The sequence below is a fragment of the Stegastes partitus genome, unplaced genomic scaffold (assembly GCF_000690725.1).
Source record: "Stegastes partitus isolate 25-593 unplaced genomic scaffold, Stegastes_partitus-1.0.2 Scaffold79, whole genome shotgun sequence".
NCBI lineage: Eukaryota > Metazoa > Chordata > Actinopteri > Pomacentridae > Stegastes > Stegastes partitus.
The window spans coordinates 924,837-951,299 of NW_007577810.1; the positions used below are offsets into that span (position 1 = coordinate 924,837).

The window sequence follows — 26,463 nt, forward strand, 5'->3', positions numbered from 1 at the left end:
AGAGAGAGAGAGAGAGAGAGAGAGAGAGAGAGAAATGAGGTTATCCCTGCTCACCAGAGATTATACACAGAGCTTTCCCAACTCTGAAAGATCAGAAGACTGAACACTGAGAGTAGGATGGGGAAAGCCTCCTGTGTTAATTAGCCATTGTGGAAGTAATACTGTAGTATGTGAACCTCTTTTCATCAAGATGTAGCTGTGCAGTGAACACACAGTAGAGTCAGCAGCAGCAGAAACAGCTGAAGTAAACCACAGAGTTTAGACCACATGCTACTGCTGTGTTGTCCCGAGGGAACTCTCCGTGGTGCTGAACACCACGACAGCCGTGTGCAGGGCTCACAGTCCAGGCTGCACTCAGCCCTGCATTGCTTTGTGCTAAATGCTAACAACAGCATGCTAAGATGCTCTTTATGTGCTTGCTAATGCTGATATTAGATAACCATGTCATATCATCATTAAGTGTTTTAGTCTATAAGCAAAAATGCTAAGTGGAGCAGGTCATTGTTGTGTCATTAATTTTTTGCAAGTATTAGTCTGATACTTTGGTGTAATTAAAAAAAGAAAAAAAAGGACCTTATGATGGTACTACATGTTGAAGCCCAGGGGAATCAATAGGCTGAGTACAAATCATGTGGAAGGAATCATAACAACTTTATGGCAGGTTATTGAGCTGTTCAACTGATAACTAATTCTCAACAGTTAGTCCATGGTCTGGTCCATGTGTCTTTAAAAGACAATGCTCTGATAGTGTGACCAGCACACAGACACTTCAGTGATCAGTGACTATAAAAAACACCTTAAAATGCAGCTTTATTCAAATGACACAACGCCACAGATGACAAGAGAAAAACAAGAACAGGCTGCTGGCCTGCTGGATGCTGCATGTCAGTTTTGGGCCGAAGCCAAACAGTTGAATGTTCATGTGTCTAACAACGGATCCTGTCCCCCCAAAATGTCTGCCAGCTTCACTGAGCCCCTTCAGGAAGAATGGAACAAACCTCCATTAGCAAATATGTGACTCCGTACTGACCTTCTTGTTCTATTCCATTATTATTTCCATTATAGTCTGTGTTTTGTTGTTTCATGATATCAGTTTTGTTGTAGAGATACCATGCGTTGTAGCAACAAATTCTTATTCCACTATCTAATAATAATAGATAGAATTAAATAAAATATTTGACACTATGTTTGTATGTTTCATTATTTATTATATTCATATATTATAAATAATCGCAAAAGCCTTTAGATTTAGACTTAAATAAACTTCATTGAGCCACAAGGGAAATTGTTTGATCACAGTAGCAAGACAAAATAAATAATTATACAAGAATATACAAAAATAAAAAAAATTAAAAAAAATTAAAAAGCAAGCAGGAAAAAAAGAATACAATACAAAGATTTACATTTACATGATTTACATTGACACTTTCTTCCTCTCCCTTTGCCAAGTACAGAAAGACTAACAACAAAAACAATAACAACAATAATAACACTAATAATAACCATTAAAAAAAATAAATAAATAAATAATGATGATAATAATAATAGGCAGCTAGAAGGTCGCCGTTTCGCGCCCCGATGAGGACACCCAGATCTTTCTGCGTGGAGTTTGTATGTTCTCCCCGTGCAGCGTGGGTTCTCTCCGGGTTCTCCAGCTTCTTCCCACAAGTTCAAAAAACATGTTGAGGTTAATTGGTGATTCTACATTGTCCGTAGGTGTGAATGTGAGTGTGCTTGGTTGTCTCTAAGTGTAGCCCTGTGATAGACTGGTGACCTGTCCAGGGTGTCCCCTACCTTCACCCTAAGTCAGCTGGGATAGACTCCAGCCCCCCGCGACCCTAGTGAGGATTAAGCGGTGTATAGATAATGGATGGATGGATGGATGGATGGATGTTCCCCCCACCTGAGGTCTTGTGTGTTGGACAAAGTCACGACAAGACCTTTTGTATTTAAGCAGAGCAGTGAATCATCAGATCTGTGAAGCTGAAAACTAAGATGAATAAAAAAAAAAAAAAAAACTGCAATTGATTGATTGTCTCTCATCGCTGAATCACCAGATCTCTTCAGATATGGTCAAAAGTGTGATCAGTCACAGCACTGAGAACTTCTAATAGATAAATCTTACATTACAGTACAAACCATTTTGTACACTTTATGTCATAACCTGGAAAAGATATTGATTTTTGAATATGTTGAGGCATTAAACAGAATTTGAAATCGGCCCTGCATGTAGTACATAAGAGACATGAAGGTACAGTGGTATAGATTGCTGTGGACTCACCTCTCTCTTGCATGCATTTGCATTAGTGCCGCTGAGGCACAAATGCTAGACACAGCCTAAGGGGATGGTCTTTCTCATCTATCTTCATCTGCTGCGCAGTAAACGCCTCTTCACTTATACAGGAGCTCATTACTCACAATGGCAGCCATTTGAATCTTTTATCAGAGGGATTTTTAATTGAACATTGGCAAATGTGCTCCAAACAAATGGGCCTCACCCCAGCCTGAGAGCTACGGGTTTGTATGCGTGTGCGAAGGTTCGTGTGCGTCTGTAAGCGTGTGAGTGAAATATTCATCGTGCAAGTTAGCACAATGTCGCAGCCGTCTGGTTCTGAAAACTGTACACATTAGATACCAGCCCACATGGGAGATGGCAAGCTGTCTGCGGAGGCTCTGTGTGATTCACTCACAGGAAATCATTCAGAGTCAACATGGTAGCGTATATGTGTATACTTTTCTCAAGATGTCCAATCTTTTCTGCTCCTTTCATGGTTTTAATATTTCATTCATATTTGCATGTACTTGTTTTGAGTGTGTTTTGAGGTAGAACTGTGGAGTCTGAGGAGTTTCAACAAGCTTTCAAATCCAAGCTGAACAAGAAAACAAGTCATTTTCTGTCCTTTTTAGATATCAGCTGTGTTTTCGACTCTTCAGTAGAGATACATAGGTAGATAGGTAGTGGGTTTTGGTTGAGTTAAATTTAGGATTTAGTGAAAGGTTTGCAACCTATTCTCCTTTTAATGCGCAACCATAACTATTATTGTAACTTTAAACAAATCCCAAACAGAAAATGTTAAAATAATTCTTAATCATAATTTTCGGGTAGCTCAGGTGTACTCTCATCTTAGCTCTCCATTATAATTCAGGATAATTGTGAAATCCTTACCTCAGAGGACATTTATTTTCTGCATATTTTTGTTCATATGAAAGTTTAATCACTAAATGATTAGAAATAATCATTTAACTGTATGTAATTATGCACACTATGAACATACAGTTGAGCTGGATCACTGGTGGACCAGCAGCCACAGATAAAGGGTCAAAGATTTAATCATGCCAACTGTCACTAAGTTGGAGTGAAACGCCACAGGGTTAGAGATCACAATGGGGCCCAAGCATATTCCTCCTCCTTCCGCTCGCCCTGTTCTCCGACCTTATTGCTCACTGTCTTATTAAATATTGTCAGGACTCGCGGGTCAAGAGAAAAGCCAGCAGATGTAGCGAAGTTAAATAAAAAAATAAAAAAAATCTTCCATTTGAATGGATTCCAATATACATTCAAAGTCAAAGCAAGCTGTGAGCAGCGCTGTAGTGAAGTGCACATTCATGCATTCTCACATGCAGCATGCAGTGTGTGCTGTGGGCTTCTGGTGGCTCCGCTGGTGCTTATTTTAGTCCTGCTCAGGGACATGTGCTGCTACGCTGCCAGAATGTGTGTGTGTGTGTGTGCACGTGCACGGGTGGCACACACTGACACAGATAAAATCCCGTTTAATTCTATACGCTAATCTTGGAACATTCAGCTGCACTCTCACTCTCGTCCATAGCGAGGAGGGTCGCCGCGCACTGATAGAAAGCTCAGTCTGCTGATGAACGGGGGATCATGTTAGTTATGTAACACTGTCAGGAACTGTATACTGTAAGAGCGGTGCAATAGTTGGCTTTGCATTAAAAAGAATACCCACAAAGAAGCCGAGTATTCTCTGTTTAAATGGCTGCACCCTTCATGACAGAACGCATCCAAGCCTGCCTAGACAATGCCACCTCCATATTAGAGTGGAGTTACACAAAAAATGAGACATATCTAGCTTTGATGGGGATATCCCTTTTCTCTCTGTCTGCCCCCACTGAGAAGCACCAGTGGAGTTGTCTGAGCAACACTGATAGACTGAGCAAGTCATCCTCCGTAGTGACTGTGGCAGACTTTAGTCATGTTTTGGCTCTAATCACACATTGTGAAAAAGGCTGAACTTCATTTCATTGTAATTCCAGCTAATGCAGCATTCAGCTGTCAGCTCAGTTAAATGCTGCTTGATGCAAACATAGCAGGCCTCAGGAGGAAATACTATGCACCTGTTGCACATTATATTACTGCAAACAGACAGAGAGTGCAGTCGACAGTACATGTGAAGACATATTTACATTTTTAAGTTTGATTGGTTTTGTTTATGTACCCGTCTGTCTCTCTGTGTTGCCCTGTGATGGACTGCTGTAGTGATATTAAATAGCAGCAGGGGTGGAGGCATTATGCTTTCAGTTTGTCCCATTCTCTTGAACACGGTGTCTTAGGAATGCCTGGTTGGAATTGTTTAAAATCCGAGACAAACGTTGACTTCGACTCAACAATGAACTGATTTTGACTTTGGTGTTGGTCAAAAGTTAATGTGACTTTACGAAGCACATTTTTGACCATAACTCAAGCGTTCATCGACCATATCCAAAAGGTCAAAGGTCAACTTTACTGCAACACGATACTGTGCTGGTGATTTTTCAGTGTCATAACTTGACACTAATGACTGATATTCTGCAATATCGGATTGAAACTGTGGGGGAATATCTTAGAATATGTATCTTCTTTGCAGCAACATCCGTATTTGAATCTGACTACAGGTTCGTGTTTTAATCAGGTTTATTGGTCAAACATGTGAACACATACGAGGACTTTACCTCTGTTTTTGTCCCTCTCAGTGAATTTACACTCTAGCACCGTAGGCATACAGCAGATTCAGAACAACAAAGCTCAACAAAGGCGAGTCAAATCAAGTAGTTGGAGGAGACATACAACTCTAAGTGGAGGTTTAATCTTACTTGTCACACTGTCATGTAGTCAAAGGTAGCCTATGAACTTTTCTTGTAAAACAACAAAATGATGTTTTCATTGAGTGTTACTCACCAAAATAGATCTATCAGTCTTGAATGTGTGTATCTTCGTTTTGATGTCCAACAGAAGTATTAAGGATACATTTTCTTCTGCCATGAAACATTTGCAAAGGCAGTTTTTTGAACATTTAAATTTGAAGTCTTGCCTTGTTCACATCCATGCCATCTTTGAGTTCTCTGTCTTTGCAGGTGCTTTGCTTTCTCAGCTCATTACAGCCGTTTGCAGATAATTTCACTGCCACATCAGCTGTATGCCTACATATGCATTGCTATTCATTAGACTAAAAGGATCTGTGCCTTTCTTGCACTGAAAAAGGTCTTCAGGATCAACAATTTGTAAACATGGTGATATAAAGAATTATTCGCTCCAGTGTCTGTAAACATGCTGACATGCTTACATAAGATGGTGATAATGGTTAATACCACATTTACTCTCACAGTGCAATGTTAGCATTGTCATTGTGAGCGTGTTAGCACGAGTTAAAAGCACCTTTATCCCTAAGAATAACCTCACTGAGGAGTTATCCTGGCTGCTGACTCCTTGTCCATTTACAAAAGCAGGTTCAAATTGACTAAAGTCTTTTAAACTGATTTCTGTTTGATCTTTTTCATCACATTATTTGTAAAGGACTGCACCTCAACATCCTCAACCATTCGATATTAAGCATTCTGGCCTCCTGTCCGTTTCCCTGACATCAAAACATTTTGTAATATCTAGTAGATAATCTCTGGAAATCTCTCTGTTCCACACACGCATACATATATTTGTGAACCCACACACATACTCTCACACACCTAAACGCTGCCTCTCTCCCCCTGCATGGTTTCAGCGAGTTCTCTCAGGAAGCTTCTGTTCCTGACAAACCATAGCAGCCGTCCTTTGCTTTTTTTTCTCTCCCCAGGAGACTGAGATCAGCACCAGAAGGAAGGAGTGTGAAGCACTTGAGGCAGAGGTGAAGAAAAAGAATCAAACATGTCAGACTTTGGTAAGTGCTCCAAAAATATACCTTGGCCTCTGGATGAAAGGACGGAGGCTAAAATTGATTTGTACCTGAGAGCCTCGCCTGCTATCATCACACACAGACATCCCCTGAGAAAATGAGTGGCAGCGATAGCGTGGTTTTCAGACTGTGAGTGAAATTAAAAAAATATCGGAGCAATTAATTGCAGGGTGCAGTATCTGTGGGGGTTTTGCGAGCGCAGGGAATACATTTGAGAGTAAGAGATAGACTTTGCTGTGGTAATTATTTGTTGTATTTGCGCAGAAAAACTGAAAAAATGGAGTGTCTGGTGCTCAGATGTATCTAAACATGTTGTATATTGCAAGTGGTGTCCTCAGGCTGTGGCTATTATTGGTTTCTTTTGCACACACAGTAGTTCACTGCTGCAATTTGAATATACAGAAGTACAAACTGCTACGTGTGTTCAGTGGTCACTGTAAAAGGTCAGAGATATGTTACACAACTCTTGTATTTTCACATGGTGTTTGGTGTTTCTTGAAGGACGTTTTCTCATAATGCCCCAGAAATGTCATTCTGCCAGCTGGAGTGGCTTTGACTCAGTACAAAAGGTAAAGGAGAGGAAAAAAATGAAACAGAGGGATCCTGCTGAGAAGAAAAAAAACTCTACATATCTTGCCTTGGCATTTTAGCTCTTGGCTATTTGACGACCCCCCTCCGATGAACATCAAGGTGCTTTTTTTTTTAAAAACGTTGTTACCTTGTCCTTATTTTATTTTTGTATATGTGGTAGAAGACATATCTTGAGTGAAATAAGCTGTCAAAACCACTGCTGAGCATTTCTGCCTTGCAGCTGCAGTGTACCGATGACAGCCTCAAAAATACAGACTCAGACAGCCAGGATTCACAAACCTCACACGCCAATTCCAACATCTTTCCTGTCTGTCTCGCTAATATTCTTCAGAATCTGCTTCCAGTTTAAAACTGAGTTACTCCAGTATTGCAATTTGCCAATGTGTGTCATAGAGTAGTAGAGCTCTGAGGTGGGTGGCGGAAGAGGCTCTGACTTAATATATTTTCACAGTCTACAAGAGGCAATGGTGTACAGTTACAGTCATCCTCAAATGTATTCATACCCTCCCATTAAAGAAGGAGAAGAAAAAAAACAGCTGTCACTGAAATAAATAGAAATTGACAAAAGTAATAAGAAATAAAAATTTAATGAAAATTATGACATTACTTTTGAATTGTGGTTCAACAAAAATATTAAAAACACGCACGCACACACGCACACACACACACACACACACGAACACATACACACATGCAAACAAGCATGACAGGACCTGTAAACTAATATTTTGTTGAACAACTCTTTGAGGCAATGACTGTAGTCATGTGTTTTCTGTAACTCTCAATTCAACCACAATTCAAAAGCAATGTCTTATTTCACTAAATTATAATTTTGAAATCTTTTGTTTATTATTACTTTTTTCAGTTTCTAGTTATTTGGTTGACTATTGTGAATTTTGCCTTTTCTTTAATGGAAGGGTATGGATACATTTGAGGATGACTGTACATCTAAACCATTTTAAGACATGAAGGAATCATTTTCATTGAAAAAACTTCAACAAAATATCTAACTCTGATACTCAGAGATGAGTTTTTAGGGTTTTTACCAACAACCACAGGGGGAATTTAGTTGAAGGCTTTGTATTAGTCCCATGGTGCTCTTCTTTGCTCAAAAGATGGCAACATGATCAAACCAGGGGTTGGTTTGAGTTATATACTGTTGTACCTATTGAACATACTGCAACAGGAGAAGCTTAGTGGTTAGCAGTGTCACCACATTGATGCAATGCTGATGGCTGAAGTGACCAAACGTCTACTCTTGTAAACCAGTGTGCTGTGCAGATCGCATGAGACAGACTGTTCGGTTCTATTGTTAAGTTGTGTTGGGAAGTAGAGGACTCGCAGTTGGTTAAATGACACATAGGCTGAGGCAACCAGTGACCAACAGCGTTATTTCTTGCATCTTCTGTGTTGTATTTTAGTGGGGAAACGTTCTGTACCTGCGGTAAGAGGAGTCGTCAGGTTCCAGCAGTTTCTCACAGCAAGAGGACGTGTACATGGTTAGGGTCTGACAGGTTTCAACCATTACAGCTGTGGGATTCCCACTAAGCGCAATGACTAATCACTTTATATCACAGCGTCCTGAGATGAAGAGCTTGATACCACTTTTATAAAATTTAGTCTGAAGGAGAACAGCATCTTAGCGCTATAATCTGCCAGCAGTTCCTGCTAAAGTGGAGTCCCAAGGGCTCTGCAGAAAAAAAGCCTAATTTCAGTTGAATTCACTGGAACTTTAGAGAAAAATTGTAGATATTTACACCAGGCTTACAGTCTGTGATTTGGGAGCTGGGAAAAACAAAATGGGGGGTTGTATGACTGATATAAAAGCCTCTTCATGGAAATTGAAGTTTAGCACTACATTAAAATTAAACATGACACAGAAGTAGGCAGAGAGTCGTGCAGACAGCCTGAAATGAGATTTTTCCTATGAAAGGTAGGAGCTGGAGGGATTCAGCAGTAATTTAAATGGCACAGTTTTGTCCTAGACAATTTAAATTCATTCCCTGGTGCCCCCAAGCCCTCCTCTTTAGACGAGCTGTCTTTGTGTGTGGCTCCCTGCCCCAAGTAAACACTCCATTAGGACTGTTTTCTTTGCTGCCCTCCTCTCTCGCTCCCTGCCCACAGCAGCACTTCCCTCCTCGCCCATTGTCAGCCTGCTGAGTCCAGGGGAAGCTACCCAAAGGACAAACTGTCCCCAAATGACGGGCAGAAATGGCAGGCTGGTCTCCACAGACTGCAGCACAGCGCTTATCTCCTCCTGCACCAAGCTTCCAGAACAGAGACGTAAACACAGACAAGACCAATGAACGCTATTGTGAGGGGATGGCGAGTTGACAGTAATGTCACTCCCTGTTTGGTCTAAAGTGACTTACCTCTCTCTCTCTCTCTCTCTCTCTCTCTCTCTCTCTCTCTCTCTCTCTCTCTGTCTGTCTCTCTCTCTCGCTCCTCTGTTTTTTCTCTCTCACTACTCTCCTTCTCAGGTTAAAATAGAGATCATACATACAGAATCAGGTGCAGCTGTTAGTGATTCTGCACCTGCTACTGGAGGATTTTTAACAGTCTATTTACCAAACACTCACAGCCCATATAGGAATATATGTCGATTTTTCTTATCAAGTGTCAAAATTCCAGGTTTTATTAATGTCTCCTCAGTATGAGTTCAGCTGTCGTGTATATAAACACATAGACTGAGTGTTTCAGTGACAGTAAACACTGTCATCGCCATCTGGCACCTCCACCTTCCTGGGTATCGGGTGTTTAACTACAGACCATCAGCCTCCGCTAGCATTTAAAGCCTGTTACCATGGCGACAAGCATTAGCTGTGCCAGCATCGCTCCAATATGTATCTGTCCTGATCGAAGATCAATACCGTGGCAGACAGCAGGTGGACTCAACAAGTCCAAGAACTGGTCTGTGTCGCTTTGCCCTCGAATTTCTGTCAATAGCTGGGGTGAAAATTGTGCTTTTGTGGTCAGATTCACTGTTATCATGAGCTGTTTGTAAACACAGACACCTTCTGTCAAAGGTGTGATTGGCATCTTCTATTGCCTGAACACATGGCATGCATTTTGAAAAAGCAAAAATTAATTTCAAGATAGATGCTAATTTCCCATTCTGTTTTTTCTCTCTGTCTTTTTTACAATACAGTAAAATCAGATATGGATTAAACCTACAAATGTTCTGGCATTGTATTGTATGTTTGTGATTTCTTTGTTCATGTACACCACAATGTGTGTACACCGCTTCTGGTATGTGGCGCTAAAGTGGTGCAAAAAACCTCTTTAGAGTAAGAGAAAAAAAGGGAATTGTATAAAAGAAAATGCAGCATGCACTCGAAAAGAGCAGCTAAAGTCAGTCAGCTGCACAGTTGAATACCTTTGGATGATATTTTTGGCATCTTTCTGGACTCAAAATGTTGTAAAGTGTATGAATACTACTGTCACCTCCTAATAGCATTTGTATTTAAAGGTCATCGGTGATATAAGAAAGATCAGTTGTCAGGAAGAGATGTATGCTCACCTCTTAGATGCTGAGGGTTTTGTTGGAAAAAAATAAGAACCAGGCAGCTGGCTGTCATCTATTCTGAGCAAGAGCAAATGATGCTTTTCCCCACAGCGAACAGTGTCTGCTGAACAGAGAGTAAGTGGGTGAAATGTTTGCGTTGCTCGTGAGTTAAATGGCAGGGTTGATTCATCTGTCAGGCTTGTCAAAATTAAGCACGTTGCTGTGGCACACCAGGCTGAGTCAGACAGCGTCTGGACAACATGCACGATTGGAGTAGGAGTAGTCACAGGTACTCTGCCCCGGGCCTAATTATATTTTCAATAGTGCGCTATTCATGAAATTATCCTGACTGTCCTGTTCAGAACAAACATCTAAAAGATTTTGTTACCATGTGTCACAATAATATTTAGTGTAATTTAGTCTGTTTGTTCATGAAATTCTGTTTTTGTAACACATTTTTCAGCCAAATGTGGCGTTGTCAGCGTGCACGTTTTAGGTGTACATCGTGCTAGTATTCAAGCGAATCTCTCCTCAGCAGAAAATCTCCGCTGAAAATGCTGGAAGCAGCTCAGCGTAGACCACAGTGTTTTCTGCATGGAATTCTTTCCATCGCTGGGCTCACAGGCTCACCGTAAAAATGTGTCTTGCCAAGGGATTATGACGTATACTGATCTGTTTAAAGTGTTAACATGTCAACAATAAAGGAGAGAGACACAGCTGATTCTCTCTGTTCAAGACAATTTGGTTTGCATAATTATGTGTGTGCTATCACATCCAAATTCCAAAAAGGATTTTAAATGAGGATGGCAGTCATGTTGAAATGCTTAAATCAACAACAAGCTTGAATTTCTAAAGTACTCCACTATATTGTTCTCTGTGTGTGTGTGTGCACAGTAAAATGTGAGCTTTTCATTTTTTTCAGTAGCTGTTTGTCCTTCAGAATGAACACCTGGAGGCTTAGCCAGCCCATATTAACTCTGAATTGAAGGATCAATGGATATGAATAGGAATGTCAATGCAATCTACTGCTTGTACGGGAAGCATTAAAATTGACTGGGCACAATTGATGCAGGTTGAAATGCCAATATTTTTCTATTTTTTTTATTTTTTGGTGACAGAACTGAAATTAATAGAAAAGCAGCAGACCTCAGATGTGACTTTGGTGCTGTCTTCAGGCTTTTGTTTAGTTGGCACTGCTTGTCCTTGACAGTGTCTAACCTAGATTTGTGGGTTGTGTGAGTAGTTGTTGTGAGTAGTAGCAGTAGGTTAGGTTGTTGTAATACTAGAAGCAGTCATATTTGATATGGGTATGTGATGTGCATCAGTTAGGGAATTAGGCTGAGGTCGGTCATGGACTGTCATTCAAAGTGGCCACACAGTCAGTATGCATAATTTTAAGCCCTAATACAGTTTAAACAGGTGAGTTATATAAAAATTCTCCTGCAGTTCAATCGTCATGAATGGAACAATTACTGATAGCAACCAAAGCTGCTTTTTGTAGCACTCTGTAAACATGTTTATTTTTGCTGGGGATCTTCTAGCTGCGAGGCGACGGTGCCGACCACCGATCCACCGTGCAGCTCTTATACTAAGATGACAATACAAATAATTAAAAATGCTTTAATGTGTCTTATGTATAATGTTGGTAGTTGTACTCATTTCTGCTGTGCATGTAGTAGAAAAGCCATACAGATTTTATTATGCTTGGTGAGCAGCAAGAAACCTTTTTTAACCTTTTCTGGTCTGTTAACATATATATCCTTGCATGCGTGTTAGATTTTCATGTTTACTTCCATCTTCAATTGTCCTCTGAAACCTCCTTCATAAGTTAAACATAAGGGAGAAGGAGCAGGCACACCATCACGGCCCATTAGGAAGTGCTGTATTTACTGTAAATGTATCATGCATGAGCAAGTAGGTTTCTTAGCTCCTGACAAGAACCATCCTTGGCCTACATGCTGCTGGAGCCGCAATAAATTGCACATCTCAGAGAACTCTCCAGTTGACATTGCAAATTGCGTTCACGGCATGCTTCACGACTGTTGATTGAATGTAATTAACTTTTCCTCGTCTGCAATGAAGAGACTTTTTCTTTCCACCCAGCTTGACACTTTTGGTAGATAAGAGGGTCGTGTGCAAAAGTGTGGCATTTGAATATATGTTTGATTTATATCCACATGCAGAGTGGTGAAAATTTTAGGGCTTTCTTATTACATCTATTGCTCTGACGTAGAAGCTGCTATTAAGACATTATCATTGTGCTGCTGTGGTGGATGAAATGGCAGCTTTTTTTAGTCATGCTTTCTAGAGCCTACTAGAGAACCTTGAGCAGTTTCCACGGATGAATAATGCATGGGCTATTGCTAACAACATGCTGGCTTTGAGTACTGTGCTTTGGTCCAATCATGGGAGCTTCTTGGATTCTAAACACTGTTTTCTTCTGCCTCTTTCGCCTAGGAGAATGAGCTTCAAGATTTCCTCAAGGAGAACAAACACTTGAATCTCCAGTTGTTCAACAACAGCCACAAGGCGTCTGAGTATGAGAAGGTAAGAAGTGAAAAGATCTTGTACAGAACTGGAAGAAGAGTCTAACAAGTGCTAACTTACCAGTCAGTTCTCAGTATTGTTTCGTGAAAGACAGTGCCTTCCTTGTCTTTCCATTATCACAATCTGGGTCACACTTAGCCAGAGCTGCCCCAGTATGCTTTATAGATGAAGCTGTTTGTCCAATTTCTAGCATATCATTGAAAGCAACAAGCCTCCAATTATATAAAAACACCTTCACCTTATTTTGAGCTCCAAGACCTTGAAGGCTTTCGAAGTTGATATTGTAAAGTCCAAGTAGATAAACAAACAAAGAGCTCTAGGCGTCTCTGTGAAGGGGAAGACAATTTCCTGAAGCAGCTGACTGACAGCCGTTTGCTGCTGGGGTTGAAGAAGGGCGGGATGCTGGTTATTGATGTTTTATCAGGACATGGGTGGCTCATGCAGCAGCGATCGCGAACCGTTATCAGACTGACGGATATGAGAGCAGCACTCTGCAGGGCAGTGCGGATATTAGCCCTCGCTTACACCCCTGTGCTCTGATCCCTGTTGTCTCTGAATGATCTAGGAGGGGCTACAAAGGGCACCTCCCTCTACCCATAATAGACTATTGACCTGCTTCTGCTCAATCCAATATAGTTTTGTTCGATCTGTCTACATTAGGTTTGACAGTCGCTCCTATCCATGCGGATAGTATTTTGTTGGTTTTTTTCCTGCGTGCAGGCGGGCTGCTCAGAGGCAGACTCCCTGGTTTGTGTTTGTGTTTTGCTTTGCTGGTGTTTGTTGAAACGCCCTCCTTGAGGAATCATTAGTCATTCATGGCTGCTCTGAGGAGGGGGCATTACCACATTACGACTGCAAGAACCAGTCATCTCAGTGCCTTTAAAAAGCTGATCGCCTCTTAAGTAACAATACAAATGGTGTGTAGGAGACAAATATGAAAAATATGTAGAAACAGAAAGAGTCATATTTTTCAGATGTTGTTCATAATGTCTGTGGAGACCTCGCTGGTGCTGAATCAGTGTGAAGTGTGAATATAATGTGCAATTGCTTGGTTCAGTTGACTGCTTAGTGCTTGGTTGGTACATAGAAATGGCAATGAGTGAATTATGCTACTCTTGTATTGTAATCATAATTAAATGGTTTTATCAGCGAGCTCCCACGCCTGGCCCGCACCAGTTTCTGCCTGTTTTAAATGGAATGCTTTGTGTGCTTATAATCAACAACAGCTGCACAATTCAGTCCAATCCAAAGCTGCAGATCTACCTTTATAAAACACAATATGTTCAGTTTTTGTTGATATTCTATCAGAGAGGCACCAATTAATCTTCATATTTAACAGTGGATTGGATTACTGAGGAGTGTTTCTGACACTTTGTCCACCCTCAAAAAACAAACGTGGCAAAATATTGTGTGTAATTAGAACATAGACAGTCTGTTTATTGGAAGACTGTCGGCAAGTAGTTGGATATTGTTGTCATTAGTTTATTTGGCTGGACTATGCAACTGAGAGTAATTATTTATTAATATTAAATAGCTGTCTCTAAGTCATAAAACCACAACTAGAAGTTATTTTTTTGCAAGATTCTGATATTCTATCTTCTCTATTTAGCTCATTTGTATGAATCACAGGAATATTTTGCCAGTGCTATGTTCATTATTGCCAACAGGAAAAAGTGGCACTGATTTATCCTGTGGTATTTTTGACAATTATTGAGAAGGTTCAGATTTTTTTTGCATCTCATGCAAAGACACGAATCATCAGGAGGCAGAAATGCACCAAAAATATATGAATATAGCAACACACCAGCTAAATGCAAAGAAGAAGCAGGACTGCAAGTTAGCATGGATGTAAGCAATTTAGTTTTTTCTAAACAAGTGGCTTTTCAAATGTTTTATAAAGGGGGAAATGCATTCAAAATGCTGTTAGGCAATTGAGAATGCACACATTGAGTTTTAATGAGAAACACGGAATGTAATGAAAACTCCACAGGGTACCTGTGATTTCTCTGTGCAGGAATAACCTTTGTGGGACTCCTGCAATTAAACAGTTTGAAAGCAAAAAGTCACAGCTTGTTATAAAGGAAAATAAACCAATGCATGTATACAATAGCTATACATTTATACATTTTAATTGCCTACTTTCTCTTCACCGTCAAAGTCTAAACTGATCTTAGCACTGAATAAACAAGGTGGAGAGTTTATCTTATTAAATGTTAGGGTGGTAGGAAAAGCTGGGCAGACCAGGAAACCCGAAAGGGGAACTTCTTTTTTAGGGGATGCTGACCTAATGACGTCTTTCATAGCTGCAACAAAACACACAAACCTGCTAGTATTTCTAAAGATTTTAACAATCAGTTCTAAAAATCTAAAAAATACAATTGATTAGAGCTTTACCTGACTGGTTGGATCCACAGAAAAAGAAACCGTACCATAGCTGGACTCTCAGACTCTCATTGCACTTTGCTTGTCCCGTCTGCACAGGTGAAGTCTGAGTATGCCCAGCTCAAAGAGACCCTTGGTGCTGTGACGCAGGAGAGAGATTTAGCCCTGTGGGAGAGGAACCAGCTCCAAGGCAAACTGGAGAACCTAGAGCAGGTGCTCAAGGTGAGGAAGCTGGCTCCAAGGGCAGAAACTCTCTGTCACTACTGTGTGCATTTCTAGTTCTAGTAGTCCATCTATCCTGGGATTCTAAATGAGGTTTTTTTTTTTTTGGAGCCTAACCCTAAACCAGTACCCCTTCTCCTACCTGTGCTACTCTGCCTCCATCTGGTTATGTTCCGCTATACTGTCTAATGTCCTCGACATGTCTGTTGCCTTCCAGTGTCGTGTTGGGAGGTCTGACCAGGAGCTGTGAAAGAGTAGAAGCTTGGAGCAGTCTGCCCTCTTTCCTTTCCTATTTCGCCCTTTCATGTTGTCCTGCCCTTCCTGATCTGTCCCTTCCTTCCTTCCTTCCCTCTGTCCCCTCTCCCCCCTGCTAGATTTATAAGGTATCACTGCTATGTCCATCTGTTGGGGAGCAGCCCTGTTCAGTCCCATTCTGAATGCTTTCTGTCCACCTCAGTGGCTGTGCTTATCTCTCCCTTTATCCGTGGGCTGCTTACCAGACATACGAATGGTCACGTGGTTATAAGACCACAGCACTGTGGAATGTGATGTATGCATGAGGCAGGACAAACAGTTTGGCTTTATGATGACGGGAGGGGGAGGACGAGGAGATAGAGACACTGGGTCACCCTTCATGATGATAATGTCACCTACAAGTTTGATGACATTACCTATCCTAGACCTTAATATTTACTGGCATGAAAATGTCATTTGCTTCTTTCACCTTACAGTGTTGCAAATATTCACACATAGTGGGAGCAGTGATGTGACTGGATGACACAGGCATACTGTGTTATGAAGAGCCTAGCATTCAGTCCCTTGTATTGTATGGCTTCTTTTGTTGTTATGGATGACCACAGACAAGTGAGCACGCTACGGAGTTTGCTCACCCTTTTCATGTAACATAAAACCCTGTATAGATCATGCAAAGACAACATCACAGTGGGGTTGAAGCTTTTCAAACAGTCCCAGTAACCAGACTTCCAACAGGTATTGTGTTACCTAAAGGGGGCAGCAAACTTTACTGTTGATTGAAGTTTTTTTGTTCACACAGCAAAGCATCTCTAGTCCTCATCCATAAGCACCTTTGTGCAAAATTTGACCTGATCTTTTTCCCCGCGGATCATTCGACATAAACATGCTGTCACGCGGCATTTTGCTGTGGCATAGTTTATGTCTTGTTTATAAGGGTTTAAAGGTCAGTACACTGTTAACCAGCCTCTTGTATGTGTGATGTGTACACATGTAACACCTGTGTTGTCTCTGAGTGTGGAGTCGAAGACTGGAGATGCATTTTGTGTTGGCTCAGTGCCGTTGGATTTTAGTTCCACTAACAGCAGCCCTCTCTATGCTCCCCCACAATCTTCCCCTCCGGCTCTCCATCCCTACACCCCTTGCGGACAGCATATGCGCGAGGCTGCAGAGCGGAGGCAGCAGCTAGAGTTGGAGCATGAGCAGGCCTTGGCTGTACTCAATGCAAAGCAGCAGGAGATTGACCTTCTTCAGAAGGTAAGAGAACTCAGGTTGCATAACACTCACAGCACCAGAGGGCTGGGCTTTCTTGTTTGCCCAGGCTTCGGCTTGTGTCATGGGTCAAAGAGCTTTTTGTTGTACACCGTTGTGATACATACAATGCAGCAAAGATGAAAGTCGACTCAAAGACTGTTTTGTGAAGAGACTACAGAGCTCACCTCTCTCAACATTTTCATCACTAGAGCTCTCCCAGTGCATCCTCTTAACCCCATCCTCCAGCTGTCTATCACTCTCCAAACTCTGAGTGCTGAACATTTCAGGAGCACTCCTCTTGTTTGTTACAAGCGAGCAAATCAGACATTCAGAGCCCAAAGTAGATATGACACTTTTTAGAGGCTTGCTTTAAAGAAGAAAAAAAAAAAAAGAAATGCTGGCCCAGGCCATTTGATGGTCGGGCTTCCTCTTCTGTGCACTGGAGCTGACTGTAATGTCAACGCAAAACCCAGCGACGGCTGAGATTGCTGATAGTGTGAACGTGATAGGAATTGTCACCAATGCCTCCTCTAGAAACAGTGTGTGTACCACAGTGTTGCTGCTGCTGCAGTGTTCCAACTTCACAGTCAGCCTTTCACAGGCAGTAGTTCTCAGCTTTTTTCTCTCATTAACAGAAGCTCATTACGGCCTTATCTTCCTTCAGACACTGGCTGCTCTCCGTATTCTCCTAAATTAATTGCCTGCAAAGTAGATTTATGAAATTGTAAAGTCCACAGATGCTCTCATATTCATGTGGAACACTTGTTTTTTCTCTACAGATGTTTCCAGTTCCCATAAGAAAAATGACTTGCATTTATATACGTCTCTATACAGTCCCCTTCTTCTATCATATGTAAACAAATGTACACGCCTCTGCAATTTCCTATTGAAACATATTTTCAATTAATTTAGAATTATGCTTTTTGTTGTTGGATGTAACCTTAAAGTGTCATTCCAACATTAACCTGAGCAACATGTATAATGCTTGAATGACCATCATATGAAGAAGAAATAACTTGCAGGCCCAGACCAGGCACTGCAATATATTTGAACTCCAAATAAATCTGGTTTCTGTTTCAGGTTAGCTGAAATTACCTAAAGGCCAGTGGTCTGGTTGTGTTACAAACCTTCTGCTTGCAGGAAGCAGTTGTATTAAACTCTGTGAAAACATCTGACTTCTCTTGAAACTGTCTGTTCTCTGGGTCAGGACTTCTTTTAGGTTTGCAGAGACCTGCGTGGGTATCAGGTGTGAGATAAGTGCTGTTGGTCATTTGTTGCTCAATCTATACTACAAACATGTCAAGCTATAACAGCATGTCAAATGTAGACAAGAGCTTCTTTCAGTTGTGCAGCTGGTATTACAACTGGTGAAGGAGGCTCGCTAGAAAATGAAATCATTTCTGTGTTCTGGATAAAGGAAAATTATGCAAATTTTTCCCGTGCTGGATCAGATCTGGCCCCTGGGCATGAAGTTTGAGACCCAGGGTTTACAGACTCTCAAACAAGTGCTCTTAAACTTACAAATGCTTCCTTGATTATATTAACTTTCTTGCATGCACACAATTGTATCATGTTGCATAACTTACTGTTGAAAAATAGGCTTAAAAGAACATAAAAGGACAAAAAGGTGAACATGATGTAAGAAAAGCCACAGTATTTGGAGCTGGTTTCGACAGAGTAAGAGTTGATTTCTGCAGGGGGAAAAAAAAAAAAATCAAGGCACTGTGGGTAAATGTCAAATGTGAGCCCAGAAATGTGATGATCTGAAGTCGTGCAGACAGAGGTGGGCACTTTCTTTTGAACTATTTTCACCATGAGCACCAATGAATTTCAATTTGTCTCCATTTTGTTTGTGAAAGGCCTTTCGTTGGTGTTTTAAACTGAAACTAAACTGCAATATGAGTGAACTGCACCTTGTGTTTCCCAGGCTCAGGTTGAGGCTAAAAAGGAACATGAAGGCGCTGTCCATCTGTTAGAGGTGAGCGTCTGGGCTCTGGGGTGGGGCATGCAGGGGGGAGCTGAGTGTGTGTTTTTGTGGTTTCTGCTCGAACATACGGGACTAGTCAACCCCTGAGGTAGACCTGTGTAAACCTAGAGTCATTTTTTTCCCCCCCTGCTCTTCGTGACCTCGTTTCTTGAAATCCTGGTGATCTTTCTTTCTTTTTCTTTTAATCCTCTTGTTTTATATTTTGAATCCTGAGTATCCCTATTTCTTTTCACAAAATTGTTAAATTGACTTTTGAAATACACATTTATACGTCAGAGTTATGTAAATGGGCTTTTTTTCCCAGGTGAATAAATCATAAAAGAAAATGTCGAAAATCCCTTTTTTCGTCTGTATATTAGTATTGTAATGAGGTGATGTGTGTGATTGTGTGTGTGTGTCAGAGATTGTAATTTCAAAGTGCTTTCAAGATGTGTATGAGTGATCACATGTGTAATTGTGCTTTATTTCTTTCCTACATCTCTTTTCATTGTATGGATGTGTGTTTATGCTTATACAGAACCACTTGGACAGCATGCAGGTATTTCAGCATTGCTTTTATTTATTTACTTGATTTTTTTTTTTTACGCCTTTGCCAGTACAGTCAGTAGAGTCTACAGTGCCTCGTGTTTACTTTGGCCCAGGAGGTGTTGTAACACTACGCTGCAAAAAAAACAATTATTCATCATGGTCTCTTTAGTCGACTTTAAACATTTAAACATGATCTATATCTGGATAAGTGGTAATCAAAAGGTAACATAAAGCACACACCCGTTTTGGGCTGATTTAATGTTTGCTTGCTGCCTTTTGGTTTTCAGAACAATCCGGAGCTGCTTCAGAGCGATCTGTCTTGGGCTTTACTACCCACTCAGCTCTGTTTCACGATTCCCATCAAAGCAAACCCGCAGGAGAGGACTTTTTAAAAAAGGCTAGAGCATGACTGACAGCGTAAACTGGAGGTCTTTGTGATTTGATCATAAAGAAAAATTCAGCTACACTCACTTAACAATTGATGAAAAGACTCAGTTCATGAAGTCAAGTTACAGAATATGGATTGAATTCAATTAAATATGAGTTCCTGGGGCCTTACTCTGCGGCCTCAGTTCCACCAAATCAAAGCCATCAACACACTAAGGTGTACAAATTCACTTTTTTAAGACTAAACATGTTTTGAAAGAATACTCAGATGTGAATAAATGATAATATTGCACTACAACAAATGTATCATGTATATGCAGATTTTTTTTTTAAATTCAGTTTTTCACTTTTGATATTATATTATCGTTACGTTTAAACATACAGGAGCTTTTTGAGTGTACAAAAATCATTATCAATGATACAGTGCCAGACAGTGATGAATGTGATCCTTTTCTTTTGTAGCGTTGCATGTGTGTTATCCAGCATGTGTTTAAAGAAACTCTCTACTTGCCATACAGCTGCAAACTGTATGATGCTAATATAACTAATAACTCCTAATTTACTAATTCTGTTTCACAAATGCAGGAGTTCCTTTTGTCATCAGTCTGCTAGCAGCATGTTCTATCCAGCAGCAACCTGCCTGCATGACGTGGATTCAGTGTTTTAACAAAACAGCGTAGAACGTACTGAAGCAAAGCAGGCGTTGCTGAGTGTTGTGCAGTGCTAACAAAAAATAAAATAAAATAAAATAAATTTCCGTGGTAGCATTTCAGTTTCAGATTGTTCTCAGTTTCAGACTGAGAAGTGAAGGAGAAATCATGCTCTAGCACCTGGAATTTCCATTATACCTGCCTGTGTTCAGTTTGTCAGTGTTAGTTTGTGCAATGATTTGTCTTGCTCTATATATATATATATGTGTGTATATATATTAAGAGCAAGAATATACAATATTTTATACAAATAATGATATTTAATATTTCTGTTATTGTTACATACATCCCATGAAAAGGACCACTATCAACAATATTTTCTGATTTCTGTACCTTCCCTGAGCCTTGAATCACATCGTTGATATAAATATTTCGAAACACGTTTGCCTTTGCAGCAAACGTGACTCCAGCAGAAGTAAACAGTGCATTTGCTGCAGACTATTCTCAGCTGCAGATTAGGACACATTTGGTGCTCTCATGATTATTTCCAGCAGCAGGATGGTGCACAATGTGTGGGATTGACTTAAAATAAACTACACTGGCAATGTTCGTCATTATTAAGGAACCTGTTACCCCCTCTGCAGGAATGGGCTTTTATTAGTTTTTGCTTTAATAATTTCAAGCTTACTGGATAAGCTACACAGACAATACTAGTTTGTAGGATTGAACCATTGTTGGTTTTGGTCTTTTCATGGTATTACTTGTCAATAAGAAAAAATATTGAATATCATCGGCTTCATCCTGTAAGACAGTTTGGCTATGCGTACTGCCTAGAGTTTTTTTTTTTTTTTAATATTATTAACAATAACTGTATTGTAGTTGTGCATGTGAGTTGTATAATGTACTGTCAATAGTAGTTAACCAAGTCATTTCAAGACTCTGTAATGACTGATCCGTGTTATAAGTCTTACTGTAAATGTGATTCCATTTTCTATTTGTGTGTAGACAGTAGTAAAGCGTCATATGCATACCTACTGTACATGTGCGTACTCTGGTATTTCTGTGTGCGTAATGTTCATTCTGTGGTGTCCTTTTTTCTCTTGTTCTGTTGCCTCTCTTTTTCCCCGCCCTTTCCCATTCTGCCCATCTGTTTGTCTTTTCCTCTGTCCGTCTCTCCTCTCCTGATGACTCTCCTCCCTCACCGTAATCAGGCCAAAGTACGCGAGCTGGAGGAAAAATGTCGGAATCAGAGTGAGCAGTTCAACCTCCTGTCAAAAGAGCTGGAGAAGTTCCGGCTCCAGGCCGGGAAGTTTGATATCCTCAGCACCGAACCCCTAACTTTATGTGAATCTCCGGGTTCTCCCAACAAATCCCTGTCACAGCTCCTTAATGGACTGGCTGCCCCCATAGGTAAAGGTATGTATCCAATCTTACAGATGCTTGCTGCTTTAAAAGTGCTTTTTTTCCCCTTTAATCCAACAGGTCTATATGACTCTTACAGGTCATGTAGGCCATATACACCTATCAGCTACAACATTAAAAAAGCCTGCCTAATATATCTAGGTCTCCCTCTTGTCATGAAAGCAGCTCTGACCCATCATGATATAGAAACAGGACTTCTGGGAGAGTCTTGTGGTGTCTGGCAGTAGAAATTTTGGGTCCTGTGGGTTGCAAGGTGGGGCTTCTATCGGTTAGGCTTGGGATCTTGGGAGTTTGGAGGCTAAGTCAACACCTTAGGCTCTTTTTCATGTTCCTCGATCTGTTCTCAAGCAGCATTGTCCTGCTGGAGTGGTGGGCACATGTCTGGATGCAAGGTTTTCCGCAGGATGTTGCATTGTAACGTGATGCTCAGTGTACACTTCGCTTGTCAGATGTTGTGGCTGATCAGTGTATTAGCATTTTGCACTAAAAATATTTTAACAGGGGCACTGTTATAGCTCACCTGGTCGAGTTGACATTCCATGTACAGGGGCTATAGTCCCCGAGGAAGAGGTCATGAGTTTGAATCCCGCTTATGGCCCTTTTCCGCAGGTCCTTCCCCCATTCTTCTTCCCCACTTTCCTGTCTCTCTCTAATTGCACTTTCAAATAAAGACAAAAAGGCCAAAAAATAACTTAAATATATATATACATATTTAGCAAAGAATATTGCAAAATATTGGAAGAGGATTCAGTTCCATTACAATAATGTTTAAAAAAAAACAAATCGCATCTGAAATATGAAGTCCAAAGGGCTTCTGACTTAATCAGCAGTAAACACAAACTGGTAATGAAATAATCAATCACTATGAGAAATAGCCGCTAGCTTGCAAAACTTGTTCTGTTTGTTTTTCTCGTGTTTTGATGAATACACAAGTGCTCCGCTAATTACAGCACTACGCATTGTTCAGCTCTTGTTATGTAGCCATAATTACTTTTGTGTGTTTTGTGTTACAAGTGATTGGAAACAGAAGAAAGTACAATAAGACATAAATCCACATAAATTCTGCCAGCTTGACAGAAATTTTAGTATGATTCTATTTATTCAAATAGTAACACCTTTTAAATCTCTGCAAGCTAGTAAGCTACTAATATACTCGTAGTGCTGTGCAGCCGTGTGAAAATATGCATGAAATAAATGTACGTATGGTATTGGTGCTATTCTTGTGATTTGCACTTTGATAGTAGCTCTGTTATATTGTGAGAATCTGATGGAACACATTCTGTTTGTTCTACAGGCAATGAGGCTCCAACAAGCAGATCTTTGATATCTGAGTTCATTCGACCTCTTCAGATCAGTGGAGACAAGCCCGAGCTCCTCTCTGTCAAGCCAACATTCCTCACTCGCAGTCGAGGCAGCAGCCCAGGACGGGCTTTCCTCTCGGAGGTACCTGATGGCGTTCATTCCTATCCCATATGGCTCCTACTTTATTAATCATTTCTCCATTCAAAGTTCATGGCATATATCTCTAACAAAAGGAATCTAACAAACTTAATGCTGCACAGAGTCCGACTGTCTAAATGCCCGAAATAAACCCAAATGTATGCTGACTTCACCAGCAGCAGGTGATGAGTGTCTGTTAGATCCATTGCCTCACTCATACCTCTGTTTTCATTTATTATAGACAGCACTTTGGAACTATTTTGGGAATATGCTGATTCACTTTAATCCAAGTAATGTGTTTGGGCTGAATGAGAGAAAATCCACACAGCAGGGATCCTGGGGACTTCCCAGTTTTACTGGCTGACTATTTGGGATTGATCAAAATACATTTCGTGAACATGAGGTTAAAGCTTTAACCAAAAGGAATATCATACATATTGCATGCCTTTTGAAAAATACATTTTTATGGCAGACAGATTCCACCAAAGGAAGACTTGTTCACACTTTTGGAGGAAAAGCTCTGTGAATTACAGACCCCAGAATAAAAGACCCAGCATATTTTTCACTTTGTCACTGAATATCTTGTTATTTTTACACAAAATGTTTGAATGTTTTTGCTAGCTCCTTCCACTTCACAATGTAAAATGATTTTCAGGAGCAATTGAGGTTGAAAACCGGGTTGTTTGTACACTTTTCCATCTTTAGATGGACAAAGAGCTCAGCTCGACTACCAGGTCCAAACCACGGTTCACAGGGAAGGTTCGTCTGTGTATTGCTCGGTACAGGTACGTATAGAAAACATGCAATTACGTTTTCACCTCATATTCACAGTGTGTCTTTTTTGACAATTAAAAAGAAAGATGGTCAAAAATCCATTAGAGTAAACTGAACTGTCTGCTCAGTGTAGACAAGTCATGGACAGATCTTGCTGAGATTATTTGCTGAGAATATTTGCTTTCTCTCCCAGAGCTTTGGGCTGTGGTCTTAAAGATGATTCAGTGTTTCTATCGCTAAAGAAAATTACCTGTCAGCACAAAAAATAATTGGAATCCTCAGCACACTGATATGTGAAACAGGGCCAAAGCTTTCAACCCACACTGTCCTCGGCTCTCTCATATTTGTAAAAAGCAAAATATTTTAAAAAATAGAATAGAAACAAACTGTATTTTTAAAGCAGCACTTAGGAAATGTTTTTTTTCCTTGACATGCATATTAGATTTGCCGTGTTTGACATAGCTTCAAAAATTATTGTAAATAATTGTGTGCAATGTAGCATTTTGGGAGTTGACTTGTTTGTTTGTTTTTCACTATAGTTACAATCCTTATGATGGGCCTAATGAGCATCCCGAGGCAGAGCTCCCCTTGGTGGCAGGGAAGTACCTCTATGTTTACGGAACAATGGATGAGGATGGCTTTTATGAAGGTCTGACTGATTTTTTTGTGTGTGTGTTTGATCCTGTGTATAACATCTCCACAATACCAACTGTCTCCTTTTCGTTTCTCAGGAGAGCTGCTGGATGGACAGCGGGGACTTGTCCCGTCCAATTTTGTGGATTTTGTCCAAGATGAGGAGACGCCCTCTGTCCAACACAGGGACACAGTGGTCAAAGAACCTGGCTACCTCAACCACAGTAGCCTGGGGCCTCAGAGACTGGGGGTCGGCACAGGAACGGGAACAGGCATAAGCAGCCTGCTGTCTGACAGTAAACTCGACTGTCTAAGCACCAGCAGCTTGGGCATGGACCTCCTGGGCTCCTCCAGCAATGGGACAGGAACCTTGGACGTCAGCATTGACGAGGTCGGTGAAGACATTGTGCCTTATCCCCGCCGCATCAACCTGATTAAACAACTGGCCAAGAGCGTGATTATTGGCTGGGATCCTCCTGTGGTCCCGCCGGGCTGGGGCTCCATCAGTGGCTACAATGTCTTGGTGGATAAGGAGGTTCGCATGAGTGTCCCCTACGGGGGCAGGACAAAGTCTCTTATTGAAAAGCTCAATCTGGCCACAAACACCTACCGCATCTCAGTGCAGAGCATCACCGACCGGGGCCCGTCGGACGAACTCCGGTGCACTCTTCTCGTGGGAAAGGACGTGGTGGTGGCACCTTACTACCTGCGGGTGGACAGCATCACGCAGGTCTCTGCTGAGCTCTCCTGGATGCCCAGCAACAGCAACTACAGCCACACCATCATCCTCAACGGTGCAGAGTACGACATGATCAAGGCCGGGGGCTACAAGTACAAGTTTTTCAACTTGAAGCCGATGACAGTTTACAAGGTGAAGGTTGTCGCGCAGCCACATCAGGTGCCTTGGCAGCTTCCAATGGATCAAAGGGAGAAGAGGGAAATCTCTGTGGAGTTCTGCACTCAGCCTGCAGGTCAGAAACATTACTCACATTGGCACTTTAATCGGTTCTGTAAACCACAGTATGCAGGGACTTTCTTCTACCTGGTGTGTGGTTATATGGCCTTGGCTTGTATTTCAGGGATGTTTTTAGCAATTCCAGCATGGCTCTAGGGACGGTGACGTTAGGCTAATGTAGTACAGCCTTAAGAAGTCCTCAGTGGCATAGCTTTAGACCCATAGCCCTGTTACTACTGTAATTTTCCTAAAAATAACCCTTAACTTGTATTTGCCTATTTAATTTGTGGCCACTTGGGAGGCAGCAGTGGGTTGTTGAAGTAAACATTGACCCTCATCCAGCAGACACAGAGCAACATTTGCATTAATTTACTGGCATGTTTGGCCGCCTGGCAAATGTAAGTCTGACATTCACTCCCTTTTAAACCCCTCGTAGTCCTTTTTGATGTCTGAGAAAAATATCAAGCTCTTTAGCAGCGAAATGCTTCCATTTCTGTCCGCACCTACAGTGTACAGTGGGTTTATAAGTGCTTTTTCATTGAATACAACTGCCTGCTGTGGCAGCAAATAAGATTGATAAGAGCACTCAGACTGAACCAAAGATGTGTTAGTGTTTGCAAAAGCAGTCAGTTTGCAAGTTTTGTTAGGAGGTGTATTTAGGATAAAAGGGAAACATTGTTCTGCCGTTCTCCCGCCTATGTAATTGTTGTTCTTGTAGCCTGTGTTCTCCTTCAAAGTCCTCTATTTCACAAAAGAAAGCTGATAATTTACAC

General features: G+C 41.0%; 1 protein-coding gene across 1 annotated transcript in view; it reads left to right on the plus strand.

Annotated features, from left to right (window-relative positions):
• Positions 1–26,463, plus strand: part of rimbp2b (RIMS binding protein 2b) — an 85,080-nt gene that overhangs the window by 47,465 nt on the left and 11,152 nt on the right. Inside the window, exons 3-13 of the mRNA XM_008276743.1 lie at positions 6,063–6,146; positions 12,715–12,804; positions 15,286–15,408; positions 16,813–16,917; positions 18,842–18,892; positions 19,419–19,439; positions 21,678–21,882; positions 23,183–23,331; positions 24,034–24,113; positions 24,642–24,751; positions 24,834–25,706. Coding sequence (XP_008274965.1) covers positions 6,063–6,146; positions 12,715–12,804; positions 15,286–15,408; positions 16,813–16,917; positions 18,842–18,892; positions 19,419–19,439; positions 21,678–21,882; positions 23,183–23,331; positions 24,034–24,113; positions 24,642–24,751; positions 24,834–25,706 — 1,891 coding nt within the window. The remainder of the gene's footprint in view (positions 1–6,062; positions 6,147–12,714; positions 12,805–15,285; positions 15,409–16,812; positions 16,918–18,841; positions 18,893–19,418; positions 19,440–21,677; positions 21,883–23,182; positions 23,332–24,033; positions 24,114–24,641; positions 24,752–24,833; positions 25,707–26,463) is intronic.